We start from the raw sequence: 17,968 nt of genomic DNA on the forward strand, positions 1-17,968 counted from the left end.
TGAAAATCCAAGCCAGGAGATTTGCATGTACTCCCTTCTCTGGGATTCTTTTCTCTTTTATTTTAGATTAAACTCTCACATTATATTTATGCAACTACAACTACATCGGAAGATTTCGGCAGAGGAACGGGAGTCGGAGTGCTCGCCTCCAGCTCGCAGATCGTATAGTTCTGCATGTGGTTGAGAGGATTGCTGCACAGCCCACACATCTGGTGTTTGTACACGCCGAAGATCTCAAAGTTAAGGATGTTGTAAAGGTCGAACTGGATGGTAGAGGCCAGCTGCGTGTACTCCACAATCAAAATGTTTTGCTCGTTTAGCTCCACGCTAAAAACAGGATATTTTATACGAGATAATATATAACTCAGCTAGTGATCACACTTACCGGAAGTCGTAGTCGCTAGCCTCGAGGGGCCACTGGTAGGGTTTTTGGCGCACATCGTGCGGCGTTTGATCCTGGTTGAGATATATGCGCACCGGCTCATCCGAGGGCTGGCTGCTGTTGTCTTTGCGGGCGGGGAAATTAAAGTAGTTTTGCCCGATGTGGACACGTAGTCCGTAGTTGCTCTCTAAACCTTCGACAGGCGATGGCGTAACGAACACTGCCATCTGGGGCAGCGGTGAACAGTCGGCCACCAGGAGGGTTAGGCAATCAGGACGCACAGCAATCTCTCTGAGATTGATCAAGTGATCATCGAATGTGTTGACTATACCATTGATAACCGAGCAGGAACGTTTAAGACCCGAGTCGTAGGTGAGTTCTTGCGAAGCGTCGAACTTCGAGTCCAGTTTGTACAAGAAGGGGATCTGATGGAATCGCCACTTGACGCCGTTGACGTCAACCGCCAACCTGAATTGGTCTTGAGGCGTGTGCATGGATATGTTAATCTCCTGACTCATATGCAGACTGTCCACCCTGTCGGCGGATAAGGCGGAGACCAGGTGGTCTAGACGGTTGGACCACAACTCAAACCAGGCGGGCATCTATAAGAGATAGCGGTGAGTTCATTTTTTAGATTAACTATTTAAGCTAATCTCAAATTCTTACGTTACTAAATTTCAGGTCCATGTCATACTGAGTGATCGATGTAAAGTTTTCAAAGTTGCTGCGCTTGCAATACTTGGACGTGGGGATAGGGGAGAACTTCAGCACCTCCTTGGGACAGAAGTCGGTGTCCGTCAGCGAGAGCTTGTCGGAGCGCAGAAAGGCACGGGCGTGCTCCGAGGGCTGTCATCAGGAAAATGTTAAATTTCAATTAAATCCACTGAGTTGGTGCTCTTAATATTCACACTTACGCCGGCTCTAGCTGCAAACTGCACCGCGGAACCCTTCTCCGGGCACTCGCTCTCCTCGCTGGCCAACCCGAACACCACATTGCCATTCAGAGTGTGAGGTCGCTTGGTGAACACCAACGGTTCATAGGTCAACCTGGTGCAGGCCTGAGGAAATAATTCAAATGAGTTACAAGTTACAGTAGCGGTAAGTGCAATAATCTCAGGATTCGTTATACATATGTATAGTATGCCTATAAACTGTAAATTGCAGTTTAACTAATAGTCTTAGTTACATTACATCTTGTTTATTAATTGTTATTTATTGTTAAATTGACATTATTTTACCTTAAAAGTCAAATCAAAAAGACCGAATACAAGATTATATAGAACCAGTTCGTTTAAAATAGGTTTTAGTTATGAAAATGAATCTATAATTGTTCAATTTAACCTACATCAATGCTTTGACCTTATGAGGGTATAATTCCTATATGGTGTTCATTTTTCTAACCACAGTTGTGTGGTTCTCTACATAAAGCTAGCAAGTCACTTGAATCCCGACACGAGTCAAGTGCTCTTATTGGGCGGCGGGCGTGACACCCTGTAAGCTTTGTATGGTTACATAGCTGGCCACCAGAGTAGAGACAAGACATTGTGGGTTCAGCTGTTAAGTGGAGGTTCTTGCCGGGTGGAATGGGTAACATTACCATGACGAAACAGCAGACAACGGAGCCACAACAACTGCGGCAACGATTAGCGGGGCCTACACACATCCTGACCGACTGTACCGTCCCCTTCCGTCTGTGCCTGCGTGCCACTTTATTACCCAGACCGAAATGTAACGAAAACCCACCCACCCAACCAACCACTCGAGTAGTTGCCGCAATTGTTGGCCCACATTCGTGGGTTGTTTGCGTCCCGGAATCGAGACTGAGAGCCGAGCCGGGTCGGGCAGGCAGGCCTGGCGGCGTAAGTCGCCTCGTTTGATCAATACGGCACTGAGGGAGCTCAGTAGAAGGCAGCCAGTTACGCTACTGTTCGGACGAATTTCTCCTGTCGTAAAATTTTGGGAAAAAAATTCAATTTTTATTTTATTTTATAAGAACGCGCTAAAAATCTGTAAAAATACCAAGTGCTGTCGAATCATTTCGCATTTACTTTGCGTTGCGTTTATAAATTTATGTTTACTTGAATCTCGCTCGGACAAACTGCAAAATGACTTCGGTAAGTGAGATCCACTCACCAAAGGGAATCTTTTCTAACGATATCTATTCGTGGTTCTCTAGATCGAATCGAAACGCGTGCAATATCGAAAGTATTTGGAGCGCGCCGGGGTCATCGATGCCCTTAGCAAGGCTCTGATCAAGCTGTATGAGGAGCAGAATAAACCGGAGGATGCCATCCGCTTTGTACGCAAGTTCATGTGCGAAAGCTGCCCGGATGATGCCCAGTACGATGTGATGAAGAACGATCTGGAGGAGGCTAAGACGCACATCTCGAAACTGGAGCAGGAACTTGAGCGGCTACGTGGTCAAATGTAAGTTACCATTGGAAATTAATGGTCAGTCTATAATTAACACTATAACCAACAGCAAGAAGTCACCGGAGGAGTACCAGGAGCTCACTACCGAGGGCTACAAATCGCTTATGGATGATGAGGAGAACGTCAGCTCCCTGCTGCGCAAATATCTCACGCCGGAGCTATTGGAGGAGTACATGCTGGTCACCACTCCAGCGCCAGTAGACGCTTATCTGTACGATTGCGCCGTTTCCGGATTCGAGCACCACGAGGCGCCCGTTGGCATCTACGCAGCGGATGCCGACAGCTACGACGTTTTTAACAAGATCTTCGACCCGATCATCAAGGACTATCATGGCCAGATGGACAACGAGAACGATGTGCTGCAGAAGGACCCAGACTTTGGCAACGTGGACGAGATCGAGAACCTGGATCCGGAGCGCAAATACATTCTGTCCGCGCGAATCAGATTGGCTCGCAACATCGAGGGTTTGCCCTTCTTCCCCAAACTCACCGAGAAACAGTTCATCGAGGTGGAGGAGAAGGTGCGTGCGGCCACTGAGACAATGGATGGCGAGCTGATTGGCTCCTACCTGACGATGGCCGACATCGATGCCGAGACCCAGGCCGAGATGGTCAAGCGGCATATACTGTTTCAGCGAGGTGATGAGAAGCTGACCTCCGCCGGCTGTTATCGGTTCTGGCCGACAGGTCGAGGTGTCTATCACAACCCCGCCGAGACCTTCTTGGTTTGGGTGAATCGTCAGGACCATGTGCACATCATGTCGATGGCACAGTGCGGAGACTTGGGCGATGTTTACAATCGCCTGGTCAACGGACTAGCTGAGCTAGAGAAGACGCTGGCTTTTGCCCGGCATCCGCGTTACGGAAACCTAACTGCTTGTCCCACCAATTTGGGCACGACCCTGCGTGCCTCGGTCCACATTCGTTTGCCGCTGCTCAGCAAGGATCCCGACCGTCTGATCGCACTCGCCGAAGAGCTGCAGTTGCAAGTACGCAGTACCGATGGCGGCGAACTGGCCACCGTGGAAGACGGAGTCATGGACATATCCAATAAGCGGAAGCTTGGCTTCACCGAGTTCGAGCTGGTCAAGACTCTGCAGGATGGCGTTGTGGCCCTGATCAACGCCGAGGAAGAACTCGAAATAGCCGGACAGGAGGGTTAGAAACGACGAACACCGATATACCGAATTTTGACAGCCCGTAAAGCAATCCATTTCACCATACAAAATACTCACACATACAGACAGACGATAGAGAAACAGGAGCAGCGTATCTTTGGTTAAATAAATTTGTCCCGTAGTCCCAGACAATCACTCACCTTCCAGTCATCCTCGTCATCCTTGGAATTACGCTGAATCTGGCCAATCAACTTGAACCAGTTGGACTTGGTCGAGGCCTGAACGTCCAGGGTGAAGTTCCACCGGTGGAGAGCATCAACTTTGTGTGTTCCATCCGTAATATGCGTTTCGTCCACATGGTCTGTGTGCTCTAGCGTCAGGCCAATCTGTTTTCCCTTTAGGTCTGATGTCTTCAACACATCTTCGGCACAAAAGTTTCCCTCAATCTGAATGATTTAAGGGTGTTAGCCTAAATACTAGTTGGTCGAATTTAATTTCTCACTCTGGTGGTCTTCTCGTTGTACATTAACATCGTAAAGTTCCGATCGTGTCCAAGGTGAATGGAGCTCAGCTGGGTGAAGCCAAATATATACATCAACGCGGTGACCACCACGTTCCCCGAGAAGCCACTGCAATTACAATAACAATTAGTTAGGGAGTAAATGGGGATTTCAGTTACTGAAGGTACTTACTTCTCTGTGAACTCGGATTTGAGCAGCATCCCTCGGTACTTAATCAACTCGTTGAGATTGGTGTTCATGCTCAGTCGTACGCCCAGATCCGGCAGTGAATAGTTAAAGAGTTGAACCTAAAATGTGGTTAGGCTTCATTAGAATCATAACTTTGACAAGTTGGAGTTTTTTTAAACTAATTCATTTTTCCTATTACCTATTTAATTAAATACTTTGAATTGTAATTATCAGCTCGCAATAAAATTTGTTATATTTCAATATGAAGAATACAATATTTTAATTAATTTAAATATTTAATTTTTATTATTTTTCGTAACCCCATAAAAGCACTCACCACATCGTATCGACTCTCGGGCACCATGATCTCCTCGAAGGGCGCCGACGCTGTCTTGGTAATTAACCCCCTTGTCCTGGTCACCGCACGCGATTTGAAGGATAGGCCACTGGTCAGGTTTTGAGGCCTGGAGAAGGAATAGCGCCTGCACTTGCTGTCGCTCTCGTTGAGATGCAACTCGCTGCTGAAGGGGATGTAGATGAGGAAGCCCTGCTCCCGGTTTATCTCGTGGTCCAGATTCAGGAACGGATTGTAGCTGCGGCTGCGCACCGAGGCGTACGACGAGTAGCGGGCGTCGATCTCCAGCGTGTGCCTGGTAATCGGTGGACTACGCTGCTCCGTAATATTCCCACGAAGCGAGGTCAGCACGGTGGTCTGAAGGAGGACGTCGGAGGAGGTTCCCAACACTGTGGGCACCGTGTAACGATTCATGAATGGCCAGCGCACCGTCTGCATGTTGATGTGGCTGTCTGTCCGTATGATCTGCTGCATTCGCTCCAGAACTGCGGGAATCGTACACATGTGATCCAAATCTGGCTGATAGTAATAGGTCACCACACTCACTGTTTTCGTAGGTCAGCTGCTGGAACATCCGCTGATTGAGGTAGTAGGACAGCACCGTCTTGCCCTCCATTTGCAGGATGAACTCCAGGTGCAGATCCTTCGAGTTGATGATCGGAGCCTGCAACATGGCCAAAAGCGCCTTGATGCTCTTGAAGGTAAATGGATCGCTGGCGTTTCGCCGCTGCATCTTGTTCAGGATGGTGTCTGGTAATCCACGTGCCTTGATGTACAACTGGAATGGGATCAGGTTGATTAGATCATGGATGTTCATTGTTCTTTATTTATTATTATTATTATTATATATTCCTTAAAGGTATTTTTCCAAAACAATGTCCTAATTACATTCAAATAAATATATATTATTCTATAGTATATGTATAAACTATAAAGTTCAATTATTTGTAGTTATATAAATCATAAAAAATATATTGTTCATGTGTCTAAAAACCACATAAAATGTAAATCAAAAGTTAAAAATGTTAATGTTAATTGTATTCTTACTTTCAGAAACCCCCAGAGGATAAACTCACCGCCAGTTGACCCGTGAACTTGCCCAGAGCTTCGGTGTCGAATTTAAAGAAGGCCACCACTGGCATGTCCGACTTAGGATCGCCCACTAGGAAGACCTGCAGCATCGCTCCGATTCCGAACTTGGAGTCGCGATAGTCGAAGATGTAGTTGCCGGTGACCCAGTAGCGTGACTCGGGCTTCTGTGGCAGATGGCGGTGCATGTAGGACAGTAGGCGGCGTCTGGAAGTAGCAGATTAAAATAGAAAATTGATGGGTGAGTGAGGGGCATGACTTACAGGTTCTGATAGCAGGGATATGTGGTCTCCGAGATGCTCGTCACGGTCGTCCTGTAGTAGTTTATCATGTGCGGGTCCGTTTCGCTCTGGATGATGCGATGGATGCTGATTAGACGGGCAGCGGTGGGGTTGGAAATCAACAGTAGGGTGACGGCGGCCACACGCAGCTCCAGGCTGGCGTTGCGCGACTCGAAGATCGGCCAGTAGACCTCGTATATCCGCTCCGCACGGCGATCTGCCAGTGCTAGAGTCGTCCACGCAGCCTGGAACTTGAGGTCCTCGTGCTCGTTGGGGTCCTGAACGATGGGCTCCAGATAGTTGGCCACGTTGCCCAGCTGCAGGTTATTCAGGCCCTGCAGGTACAACATCTTCTGGTCGAAGTCGCGCTCGCCTGTGACGCACAAAAGAAATAAGGAAAGGATTAGTTTAAAAGAGGGTATTATAACTTCAGTGTAGGTAGCTTCCATGTAGGCCTAGTACCACTTACTCAGATAGGAATTGAAGTACTTCTGAACGTATTCCTCAAACTTATGATTGTCGATGCCCTTGGCCACATATACGTTGTGGACGAGTGTGGCAAAGCTTAGGATTGCTGCCTGACGTACATCCGGGAGACCTGGTCCAATGCTTAGAAAGTCCTCGCACTTTTGCACCAACTCCGCCGATAGCTCGAAGATGTGGAAGGGCATAGGTATGAGCAGTTGCACGGCGACCTGCGGCTTGGTCAACTTGTTCAGCACCAGGTGGTGGGTGAGGAACACGGAGGCTTTAGTTCCAATGCGCGGAATGATTTCGTGGAAGATGTTGCGGATGGTCTCCTGGCGATAGGAGGTGCCGATATCCACCTCTCCGTAGAGTTTCGCCAGGGAATCAAAGTCCATCTCGCTGAGAAGCTTAATCACATCGGAAAGAGTGGAGTCATAGGGTTCGGAGAACTTGAATTCTGTGGTCTCGAGGCCCTCAGCCAAGCTGTCCAGGAGTGCGCCCGCTTGGGCCATGAGTGTCGCCTGCTGCTGCGGACTTCGGCCGCCAGTGGGATCGCTTGGATCCAGAGGCTGTAGTTCCAGGTTAGAAGGTTCTGCCGCCATTGAGGTTTCAATATCGATGGGATTATCGATGGGCGTCTCATTGACAAAGTTGAGTAACAGCTCCGAGTTGATGAACTGAGCCACTCCCGTGGACTCAAACGTGTGGATCAGAGTGGTGCCCTTGGCATGGGCCATGCTCAGGTAGTATCCCGTCTCGTTATGCGGCGACATTCCGTAAATGGCTTCGTTGCCAATGATCACACTCTTCTGGTGATCAAACTCACATGTATTCGGCGGCACGTTGCTCCGGGTGATGTGCACCGCTTCCGAGTACGGTTTGCAGGTCTTCACCTCCGGCGTCTTGCGGATGGAGATGTAGTTGGTCCTGTTGGACACGAAGTACTCCGTTCGGCAGGTGCCGTGGATACCCAGCTTCAGGGAAGAATTCGAGTTATTAGTAGATTTTAGAAAAGTTAAGAGTATATAAATCAATATTTTTAAAATATATTTGATAACAATCATAAACAGATAATCAAAAATATTTAAAATTTAACCGTTTTTGTAAATATCTTTTTGAACAGAAAATGAATTTTATACTCCGGTTCCGGCTCCTTACTCACCTCATCCACGACGAAAGCCCCGCTGGACTTCATCTGGAACTGAAGAACTGAAGCGATGGCCCGCTTGAAGTTCATGCTCCAGATGGGATCCCCCTCCTTGAAGACCACATGCGAGATGGCTCCGTCCGCGGTGAGGGCGATTTTGAAGGGCTTGTAGGGCGGGTACATCTCCTTGTTCTGCAGGAACTTCTCGCCGGAGTTGTTCAGCGTTACATCGTCGATGACCAGCTGCAAGAGACCAGAGACGATTAGCCGGGAAAGCCCTGCAGTAATACTGTAATCTCCGATCGACTAGGGTCGGGCCCAACTGAACCGGCTGATAAGCCGGATCGCCGTTTATCTGGCAAACAGAAATTAGTCAGATCGCCAGATTCATATGGCGCACACATGCCTCTCAAGATGCCTGATAAGCGAGGGCTACTCCTAGCTCTCCTAGACTCGAAACGCTCTCAGTCAAAACAATCAGAGCTGATTAACAAAGGGAGGAAGGGAATACAGAATAGGGAATACGGAATAGGGAATGTAGGGAATGCACATATGTGTGTATTGGCATTATCTGTGGGGGCTCAATGAAAGAAGTTCACAGCCACAGCCGAGTTCAGTTTATTGTGGGCACTCCACTCCGCTCTTTTCGAGTCGCTCTGTGAAAGGTTAAATTGTCTTTAATTCATCTGCGAATTCTTCTTCGTCTGCGGAGGCTGAGCAGAAGTGGCTGCAAATGGGAGGGAATGAGGCTGTAGAATGCCCCGATGGGATCGTATAAATTGATAATGAAATCAATAAATTGATTTGATTTTTCACAGATTTCCAATTGATTTATGTGAGAGCGCACAATTGTCTGAATCTGGTGTACATAGTGTGTGATGATCACAAGGCAATCGCGTTTTTTTTAGTATAAACAAAAATATTATTCCGAGCGGAATGGAATTAATCATCGTCCGGGTCGCGGGAGATAAGCCGAAACATTTCCTAAAACTAAACATTCCTGGAACATTTACTGATCCTAGACAACTTACCGCCGCAGCCAGGGCCAGTTCGCTCTGTCGCTGGAGCGTCAGCTTGCCCCGCACTATCCATCCGGTGGTGGGTGGCGCCTGGTGGCCCTCGTCCTGGGGCTTCGCACCCACCAGGACATTGCCCACGTATTCGTAGAGCATCTGTTTGTTGAGGCCAATGATGCTGAAGGCATGGCCGGCGTCGAAGATCAGGAACAGATCTGCCGGATAGATATAGGGATAGATAGAATGGGAAATTGAACTTCAATTCATTGGATGCTCCACCGATCGCCCGACCGATCGCCTTCACCCTCTTTCGCTATGTCGCATTCCCGCGGATGGGCAATAAACTCTTCAATTATCAATTGAATTTCTTTCTTATATGTACTAAATGTGCATGTGTATATATAATATATATACACATATATGAATGATCGCAAAACGCTTTAATCAATGTTGCTCCTCGGAGGCTTTCTTGATGCGCGCTCGTCAATGAGTAATTACGTCATGGTCTTTTATTAGTTTCTGATACAGTTGGGATTATCAACTAGGTTACTCTACTCTCACGTACACACGATCACGGAGCACTTGAGTCGCCTCATGGCCTGCTGCTGCTTCCTTCCGAGGTCGTGGCACTCGTTTTATCACAGATTTCCCGACGCTTTTCACTTTTCACTTTGCGCAAAGACTCTGTATGGTAATATCAGCCAGTATATATATGAATATAATATAATATATGTATTATCAGATATGTTTCAAAGAAGCCGACGCTTTTCCTCCTTTATCACCAACGCGTCTAATTCCCGGATCACAGCTCAACGTCTGCTCGGTTCGCGATCCAAACTCGGACTGAGACGGCGAGCGGACTTAACAGCCGGATGGTTGGCCTTGCTGGAGGTTCCGTTGATAAGCATCGATGCTGCGAAGAGCAGCTTCGTTCTCTTACGATCTGTTGAAGTGTCCTATAAATAGACATTTGCCGCGTCCATCAGCTCAATGTATCACTGATCAGAGGCCCTAAGAGAAATAGCGGTTTGTTGATAATCGAATCGGTTTTTTGGCAAATTGGTCAAGGAAAGAGCTCCTGATATTTAAGATCTCAAAAATATTCTTACTATGAAAAAAGGAATTTTTAAAAAATCCAATTAATTTTCAGCGAGAATCCCTAGATCAATCAAGAGTCATTAAAAATACAGACTAGCAATACACAATGTTGCGCTATTTATTTGGTACCAGACACATTCAAAATTATGATTAGCAACACACTTTCGCTGCCACAGACTGTCTATAAAAATCTACGTTATTTATAAGTATAAGAGTAGCGTATAGGGTTACTTATAGACGAACTTAGACTTTGACGAATTGCTCATACGTATAACAATATACCACAAATCACATGGAATCAGGAATAACAAAAAGTATTTTGTGTCTCTCTTAAATCTAGCGTGCTCCCCCATGAGCATGTCCTGCTCTGAAGAGGGCTCCGGTCGTTCCAGCACCACTTGGACCAGCACCTCCTGCACCCCGTTTCTCCGATCCCGAGTCCGCACTAGCGTCTCCGTTGTCGGAGCCACTCTGCTCCGCATCCAGATTTTTCAGCTGCTGCTGCCACATATCCGCATAGATACCACCATCCCGCAGGACAAGCTCTTCGTGCCTGCCCCGCTCTGCAATGCTTCCCTGCTGCAGCACCAGGATCTCGTCCGCGTGGATAACAGTGGACAGCCGATGGGCCACAATAATGGTGGTGCGATTGGCGCAAACTCTGGCCAAAGCAGCTTGAATGTTTCGCTCAGTGTGCGTGTCCAAAGCTGAGGTCGCTTCATCCAGCAGCACAATGATGGGCGATTTGAGGAGCGTCCTGGCGATGGCCACTCGCTGCTTTTCGCCGCCACTAAGCCGGAGACCCCGCTCGCCCACCTTCGTCTCATAGCTGTCCGGGAAGCTAAGGATCCTTTCGTGAATGTCGGCGGCGCGGGCAGCCTCATAGACGGCTTCATCGGAGGCGCCCAACTTGGCGTACTCTATGTTGTAGAATATGGTGTTGTTGAACAGAACCGTATCCTGGGGCACCACTCCAATGGCCTTTCGCAGACTCTGCTGCTGCACCAGCTTGATGTTTTGTCCGTCGATCAGGATAGCTCCCGTCTGCACATCATAGAAACGGAAAAGCAGCCGCATGATGGTACTCTTGCCTGCCCCAGAGGGTCCCACAATGGCCACCGTCTTGCCGGCGGGCACAGTGAAGCTCACGTTTTGTAGCACTACCTTCTCCGGTGAATAGCCGAAGGTAACGTTAGAGAACTCAATGCCGCCGCCGGCTGTGAGGAGCGGCGAGCAGCCTGGAGCATCCACAATCTCTTCCTCCTCCTTCAGCAAATCAAACATGTTCTCCATGTCCACGAAGTTCTTCTGAATAGCCCGATAATAAGTGCCAAACCAATTGAGAGGCATATACAGCTCCATGAGGTATGTGGAGAAGAGCACGAAGTCGCCGACGGTGAGAGTTTGGTGATGTACCACCAAGTATACGCAGAGCAATGATCCGGTCAACAAGCCAAGACACAGGATTACATTCTGGGCGGTGTTCAGTATGTTGAGAGTCAACATGGAGAGGAATTCCTCCTTTTGGTACTTCAGAATGGCCTCCCTGTAGCAGTCCACCTCGTAGTGCTCCGCTCCGTAGTACTTTACGGTTTCGAAGTTCAATAGAGAATCTACGCTGCGAGCACGCTGCTCATTGTCCGCCAGGTTCATCCTCCTCTGGTATTTGGTGCGCCACTCGGTTATTGCAATGGTAGACGCTGGAAAATAAAGGGGTATGTTGATGTGTATATATATTTACTATTTGAGAGCTGTTTTGGTTTTCAGATATTAACGATAACGATTCGTCATAAAATTGCTTATCTGGCTTGGGGTTTATAAAAAGATTTGCTTACGCATAAGAAACTCCGTATCTTATTGTTATTAATACGCATACATGAAAACCAGAACAGCTCCTACAAATAATGATTATAAATAATTCGAATCCCTTACCTATATACAGGAACATGGTGAGGAAGACGATCAAGCCAAACCACCAGTTGAAAGCGTATATAAAGTAGGCCACTGCCACGAGCAGATCCAGAATGGTGGGTGCAATTGAGAAGACAATATAGTTGAGAAGATTGTTGATGGAATCCGTGCCGCGATCCATGACACGCAGCACCTCGCCCGTTTTCCGCTGCAAATGCCATCTCAGCGAGAGCTGGTGCAGATGCCGGAAGAGCTCGATCTCAATCTCCCGGGTCGTGTACTGCTGAACCCGTATCCAGAGGAAGGTGCGGAGGTTATTGAACAGACCCATGCCGCCAGTGCCGCCGCCCTGGAGGAAGGACAACCCAACGTAAACCAGCACAAAGTCCCAGCGGAAGAGGATCGGCGCAATGGTGAGACTGTCCACTGTAGAGACAGGAGATTAGCAATGAATTACTCAACTTAATGCCCCCACAAAACCCTGACCTACCCAATTTCTTGCGATAAATCGGCAAAAACAACTTAATGACTCGGCCGGCCAGCAGCAGTAAAATGCAAACGATGACGGCCATCTGCAGGGCCAGATTCTTTCTGGGCCAAAGGTAGGGAAACACGGTGCTCAGCTTGCGCCAGCCATTCCTGAAAGCCGATCCTGTCCGCACGTTTCCCTGCGATTCGCTGGAGGCGTCGTTCTCAAGCTGCTGATGTGGATTGTAGGGGGCCATAATGCCAGGAGCCTTCAGACCCAAAACAAAGATGAGCAGTGAGCAGAGGAACCGGGTGACAAACAGACCCATCTCAATTTGATCCTTGTTTCTGAGGAAAGTAATAGCTATAACTATAGTTCAATGTTTTTCGTTATTAACTCAAGGAATTACGTTTTCAGATGGAACCACCAGTCCTCGTGGCGCAGATTGATGAAGGCCAGCGACTCGTTGATGAAAGCCAGTGTCCAGAAGAGCAGCAGGATGAGACCATGACCACGGGTGGGCATCGAAGGCAGCTGGTAATATCGCTCCTTGAGTATCAGACAGATGCTGAACGGGTACGAAAAGCAGATAACGCAAGTGGAGAAGATCTGGGGATGGAGATGGGTCAGTTATACGATTCCCCTGGAGATAATGAAACTCACCATATACCCATAGACCGCACTATCCGGATAAATACGTGCGTTCATCAGGAATCGCAATGCTGCCAAAACCGGGAGCAGTAGCAAAAGGAAGAGCTGCAGGGCGAACAATCGGGACTTGGAGATTTGCGTGGGATCCGTTATCCGGGTGGCATACTTCCGGTACATGAGCAACTGGATGCAACCGAAGATCAGCAGGAAACCGCCGTAGACGGACGGTCCCACGGTGTCCATGAAGCAGTGGGAGATGCCATGCTGCGTCCAGACCTCGCTGAGGGTCACGTTGGGCGGGCAGTACAACATGATGTATTCCGGGTTCCTGCCAGGCGACGAGGGAAAGCAAATTAATCAACGATAAGCTCTGATAGAAACGTGCCAGATAAAGTGGAGCTGTGACTGAAACAGCTCGGTGAGCACAATTGCTTTGTTTTATGGGGGTGTCGCAATTATTCACCCGAATTATCAGACGCCCCCAAAAGGGAAACCACTCTATTTTTTCTGCCTCCAGGTAAGCGGTGCGCAAAATCTGATGTGTGATTATATTTTATTAAGAACTTTTACAGCACGGCACCAAGGGATTCGGTGTTAGGGTCGGCTAGTCGAATAAATTGCAATTCATTCAGCCCATTGGATATGCTAAATTATGCAATGTTGCGTATGCTCGATGAAATAGTTTTAGAAACTATTTGCCCTCTTACCCGCTATGAAAGTCACGCACTGGAGTGAACACTGTAGTCAGTAATGTACCAGGTGATAACTCAATTAACGGAAAACTCGCGGACAACTCCGGCCCACTCAACGATCAACAAAAATAATCTTGGTCCAAGGGTTTAGTTTTTTTTTTGTCACATTAGTAACATTTCTATTTCTATAAACGGTCACGCTACTTTCCATCCCTGATTTTCAGTTTGGCGCTCAACTTGATTTTTAAAACTGTGTTCTTATCGATTGACCATTTCTTTACTCTCTTATATTTCGAAATTTATGTAATTAAAACAATTATTTAAAAAACTTTTTTATTATTTCTTATTAAAACTGTAACATTTGATATCATTTCCAAACATATTGTATTCTCCCACATAATTCTTTTAAAAACACTTTTTCCATCTCAATTACATTGGAATATATTTAGTTCATATAGATTTCTTTATTCGTCAATTTTCAAAATAAATATTTATAATCGTCTAATACTTTACATACAAGAAATTTTCACAAATGGTCTACGCTTATCTCTAGGTAATATCTACTCTAAACTAATTGTCTGAGTTTGGAGAGAATGAATATATTCAAAGCACAAGGAACAAATTGATTGGTAGTAAATTGCTATTTACATCGAGTGTTTTTTGTTTTTGAGGTTTGGTAACATGTAAAATTCGCTACTTATGATTAAGGGGAAAGGGAAAGGGTGGCTAAAAACTACGAAACATTTTACAAGAGTTCCCGTACGAATTTCGAATTTGATTCGGTCGACTGTCGACTAACCACTAACTTGTTCAACTTGGGTTTAACTTATTATCACAAACAAGTACATTTAATATGCATATGATTACAGTGGAGAGGGAGCCGACTCCCCCGCATACAGCTATGAGTTGATCTTGGCCAGCAGCGGCTGGGTGACGGCACTGCCCGCCACCGGTGGGCACTGCTGCTTGTAGCTCTTCACCAGGAAGCCGTAGTGGTTGCTGTCCGCCGGAATGTTTGGGCCACTGCTGCTCCGCTGCGGACTGGCGGTCACCATCGGTGGAATCGGAGAAGGAGCGACAGGTGGCGCTGGTGAGGTGGTAGACTGGAGCAGGGGAGTCTCATCCCCTTCTGCGAACTTAATCCTCAGCTGGCCACTGCCCATGCTGCCCGTTTCGGGACCCGGAGAGGCATTCGCCTCACTCCGGGCGCTAGTCAGCAGCGTTGAGATCGTGGGCGAGGGCTTCAGCCGACTCCGTTGGCCACCACCACCCAGTGACGGTGGCTGCAGGATGCCGCTCAGATTGGAGCTGGAATTCGAGTGCACATAGCCGTGGCTATTGTTGTTGTTGAGGTGATGATGGCTCTTGAGTGCTCCGCTCAGCGGCAGCCGGAAGTGGGCCAGTTCCCAGCTGTCGGAGGTCTCCTCCATGTCCCGCAGGCTCCGGCTGCTATAGATGTCGCAGGTTCGTTGGGCAGCCGCCGCATCCAAATAGAGGTTCTCAGTCTTGTGGTAGTCGAAGCCGCCGCCATTTAGCTTGGGCGAGCTGGAGCTGATCTTGCGTTTTACGCGGAGATTAGGCGAATCCTTGGACGGCGGCGGTGGCGGTGGCAGGGCGATTGTAGGTGGCGGTGGAGGTGAGGCCACCACCAATTCGGAGTACTGTTTGTGGAGGTGATGCGACTGGCTCCGCTGTGGCTGCCTCAGCGAGGAGCGGCGCGTGAGCATCAGCTTGCTGGGCGAGATCATGGAGTCGGGGCGGGGCACTTCGCCCTCCAGCCAGTAGGTGAGCATCTCACCCTTTCCCTTCATGGGCACAAAGCCCCTCCGAGTGGTCACAAAGGTGCCGAACTCATCCAGCGCCACCTTGGTGGTCTCACTGATGTGGATCTTTAGTGCCTCACCATTGGACTCCATCCGAGAGGCTGTGTTCACGGTATCTCCAAAGAGGCAGTAGCGTGGCATCTTCAGACCCACCACTCCGGCCACACAAGCTCCTGTGTGCAGGCCAATCCTCAGCTTCAGCCGATCCTCCGGTCGATGGTGGATCCGGAAGTTGTGTACCGCCTCCAGCAGGGCCAGAGCCAAACGGGCTATCTCCCGCGCATGCTGGTTCCCATTTCGTATAGGCAGACCGGACACAACCATGTACGCATCACCAATCGTCTCTACCTTATAGACATCGAAGTTCTCCACAATAGAATCGAAACAGGTGTACAGATCGTTGAGGAACTGCACCACCTGCATGGGCGTGCTCTCCGCCGAGATGGCCGTGAAGCCCACGATGTCACTGAAGTAGATCGTCACCTGGTCAAAGGTCTCTGCCACCACGGGCTGTCCGCTGATGAGCTGGGCGGCCACGCTCTGCGGGAGCAGTTGGTAGAGCAGCTTCTCGCATTTCTTCTTCTCCTCGTGGTAGTCTTGGGTGCGCTCTTCCACCAGCTCCTCCAGATTGTTGGCGTACAGCTCCATGCGCTTTAGGAGATTATCCACAATGTTGCCCGTTTCGTTGTCCCTGCGATAAAAGCACAACGGGGTTAATACAGAATGAATATTTAACTTGGAGTTCCTTACTTATTAAACCTTCTTATCATAGATTTGAGGGTATTGAAGTCCGGACGCTCGGCAGGATCTTCAGCCCAGCAGCGACGGATGATGCCATTAATGTCCGCCTTGGTGTCGCCATTGGGTTCCAATTCCGGTCTGAAAGGTTTCTGCATTCTCTGTGGACTGTATCCCTTGACCAGTTCGATGATTTCTGTGCAGGTGAAAAAAGAAACCCTTGAATAAGACTTCGATTCTGGAATTCATTTGGTACAAGTTGGTTATGTAAATTTTTCGTGTTAAGTGTAGTTTTATGTCAACACCGGACTGGACCTATTGGCTAGGCGGATTCTGCACACTGGACACTAAAACACTGGTGGCGAAATGTGCACCGGAAAGGAATATCTGGAACTGGTCAGCCTATTCGTACAGGCCAAGCCGCCAAAGCCCCAGGAGCTAAGGCCCTGTAACCAGCATGAGCTACTCCTCCAACTCCTCTGCCGTCGCAGGGAGCTCACCAAGAACCAACTCGCAGATCTACTCTGGAACGTGACCAATGGGCCAAAGAAGAAGACCTTAAGGAGGAGGCAGTGCGGTGGAATGGACGGCCAGCAGTCGGAGCCCACCGATATAGAAGTAGTGTTCGGGTGCAGGGAGAAGACGCCACCATCCTCCATTTCGCAGCGAGGCTGGGGAAGATCACGAATCGAGTGGCTGCACAAGCTGGAGGCTCAGCAGATGCAATACTACCAGGCCTGGCAGGAGACCCCTAAAGTCCAGGCATGTTGCACACCTGGTGGCAAAAAGGACAAGGAATGCAAGGCACCCAGAAAATTGGACAAGGGAGGCAAAGACAGGAGCAGGAATAAGAGGAAGCTGCCGGGCTGTTGGACCCTGCTGCCATTCAGCTGTGGCTGGGACCTCGCACACGATTCCAGCTGCCAGGACGTGCCCCACCGCAAGCCGAGATGAGATGAGTTCGTGATTTGCCTTTTGGGCCGCCCAGACAAGGGGCACTATCAACTTTTTCGACCAGCCTGCACTTTGAATCCGATTTCCGAAAGCACCGGGACCGCAATTAAATTCGTCTGCAGGCACAACTCTCGACAAGTGCCGGTTGCTAGATGCCAAAGTTGCATTCTGCGGCTGAAGAGTGGCTTCGCCAAGAGGAGGACTCTGATTCGATTCCCTTAGCCCAGTCACGGCCTAATTTGATGAATTCGTCAAGTGCCAACTTGAGGACCAAGTTTTGGGCGCCAATTGAAATCGGCGAGATTCTCGAAGTTCGCCTTTAGTTCAAAAAGGCGCTGAGTGCATCAATTTTAAACAGCGGTTTACTACAGTAGAGAGGGATTTTCTTTTTATAGGGGAATGACCTTAGATTTCGAAAGTTAAATTAAATCGATTGACAAACCGAGAGCTAGTACTTTAATATATTTTAAATAATATAGAAAACGTTTTCCTATCTCTTTTAGAATTTTAAACAAACATGTTATGTTGTATGCATGTGCTATTAAGGAAAATGCCCAACATTGCACAGAAGCTAAGTGATGGATTCCACTTGCTATGCTAATTTGGGCCTCCTCCCTTGCCCACAGCCACAACCTTCACCACCATCACCACCAA

General features: G+C 48.3%; 5 protein-coding genes across 8 annotated transcripts in view; 2 read left to right on the plus strand and 3 right to left on the minus strand.

The window, feature by feature from the left end:
• Nucleotides 1–20: 20 nt before the first annotated feature.
• cv-d (crossveinless d) lies at nt 21–9,823 on the minus strand. The gene is made up of 15 exons (XM_036817300.3): nt 9,544–9,823; nt 8,994–9,193; nt 7,978–8,205; nt 6,817–7,789; nt 6,330–6,720; nt 6,054–6,273; nt 5,524–5,755; nt 4,960–5,462; nt 4,626–4,741; nt 4,436–4,562; nt 4,134–4,379; nt 1,297–1,440; nt 1,049–1,228; nt 386–984; nt 21–327 (listed from the first exon to the last, which is right to left on the minus strand). Exons 1-15 carry the CDS (start codon nt 9,572–9,574, stop codon nt 87–89), a joined length of 4,431 nt encoding a protein of 1,476 aa, XP_036673195.3. The 5' UTR covers nt 9,575–9,823; the 3' UTR covers nt 21–86.
• LOC118877671 (arginine kinase) lies at nt 2,263–4,139 on the plus strand. Its single transcript, XM_036817301.3, has 3 exons — nt 2,263–2,496; nt 2,559–2,809; nt 2,865–4,139. The coding sequence occupies exons 1-3, from the start codon at nt 2,488–2,490 to the stop codon at nt 3,976–3,978; spliced, it is 1,374 nt and encodes a 457-aa protein (XP_036673196.1). The 5' UTR covers nt 2,263–2,487; the 3' UTR covers nt 3,979–4,139.
• A 340-nt stretch (nt 9,824–10,163) lies between the features above and the next one.
• Hmt-1 (ABC transporter ATP-binding protein/permease Hmt-1) lies at nt 10,164–13,951 on the minus strand. The gene is made up of 6 exons (XM_017080742.4): nt 13,815–13,951; nt 13,120–13,435; nt 12,866–13,065; nt 12,478–12,803; nt 12,009–12,413; nt 10,164–11,776 (listed from the first exon to the last, which is right to left on the minus strand). Exons 2-6 carry the CDS (start codon nt 13,417–13,419, stop codon nt 10,413–10,415), a joined length of 2,595 nt encoding a protein of 864 aa, XP_016936231.4. The 5' UTR covers nt 13,420–13,435; nt 13,815–13,951; the 3' UTR covers nt 10,164–10,412.
• A 292-nt stretch (nt 13,952–14,243) lies between these two features.
• The window catches only part of LOC108014587 (atrial natriuretic peptide receptor 1), a 42,806-nt gene continuing 39,081 nt past the window's right edge, over nt 14,244–17,968 (minus strand). For all 4 annotated transcript variants that reach the window (XM_036817414.3, XM_036817417.3, XM_065866912.2 and 1 more), the window contains 2 exons: nt 16,373–16,556; nt 14,244–16,313 (listed from right to left, as the gene is read on the minus strand). In XM_036817414.3, coding sequence (XP_036673309.3) covers nt 14,699–16,313; nt 16,373–16,556 — 1,799 coding nt within the window. In that variant the 3' untranslated portion in view covers nt 14,244–14,698. The remainder of the gene's footprint in view (nt 16,314–16,372; nt 16,557–17,968) is intronic.
• LOC118877687 (uncharacterized) lies at nt 16,570–17,759 on the plus strand. The gene has a single exon (XM_036817418.3). The coding sequence runs from the start codon at nt 16,727–16,729 to the stop codon at nt 17,312–17,314; it is 588 nt and encodes a 195-aa protein (XP_036673313.3). The 5' UTR covers nt 16,570–16,726; the 3' UTR covers nt 17,315–17,759.

This window comes from Drosophila suzukii, chromosome 3 (genome assembly GCF_043229965.1).
Source record: "Drosophila suzukii chromosome 3, CBGP_Dsuzu_IsoJpt1.0, whole genome shotgun sequence".
Taxonomy (NCBI): domain Eukaryota; kingdom Metazoa; phylum Arthropoda; class Insecta; order Diptera; family Drosophilidae; genus Drosophila; species Drosophila suzukii.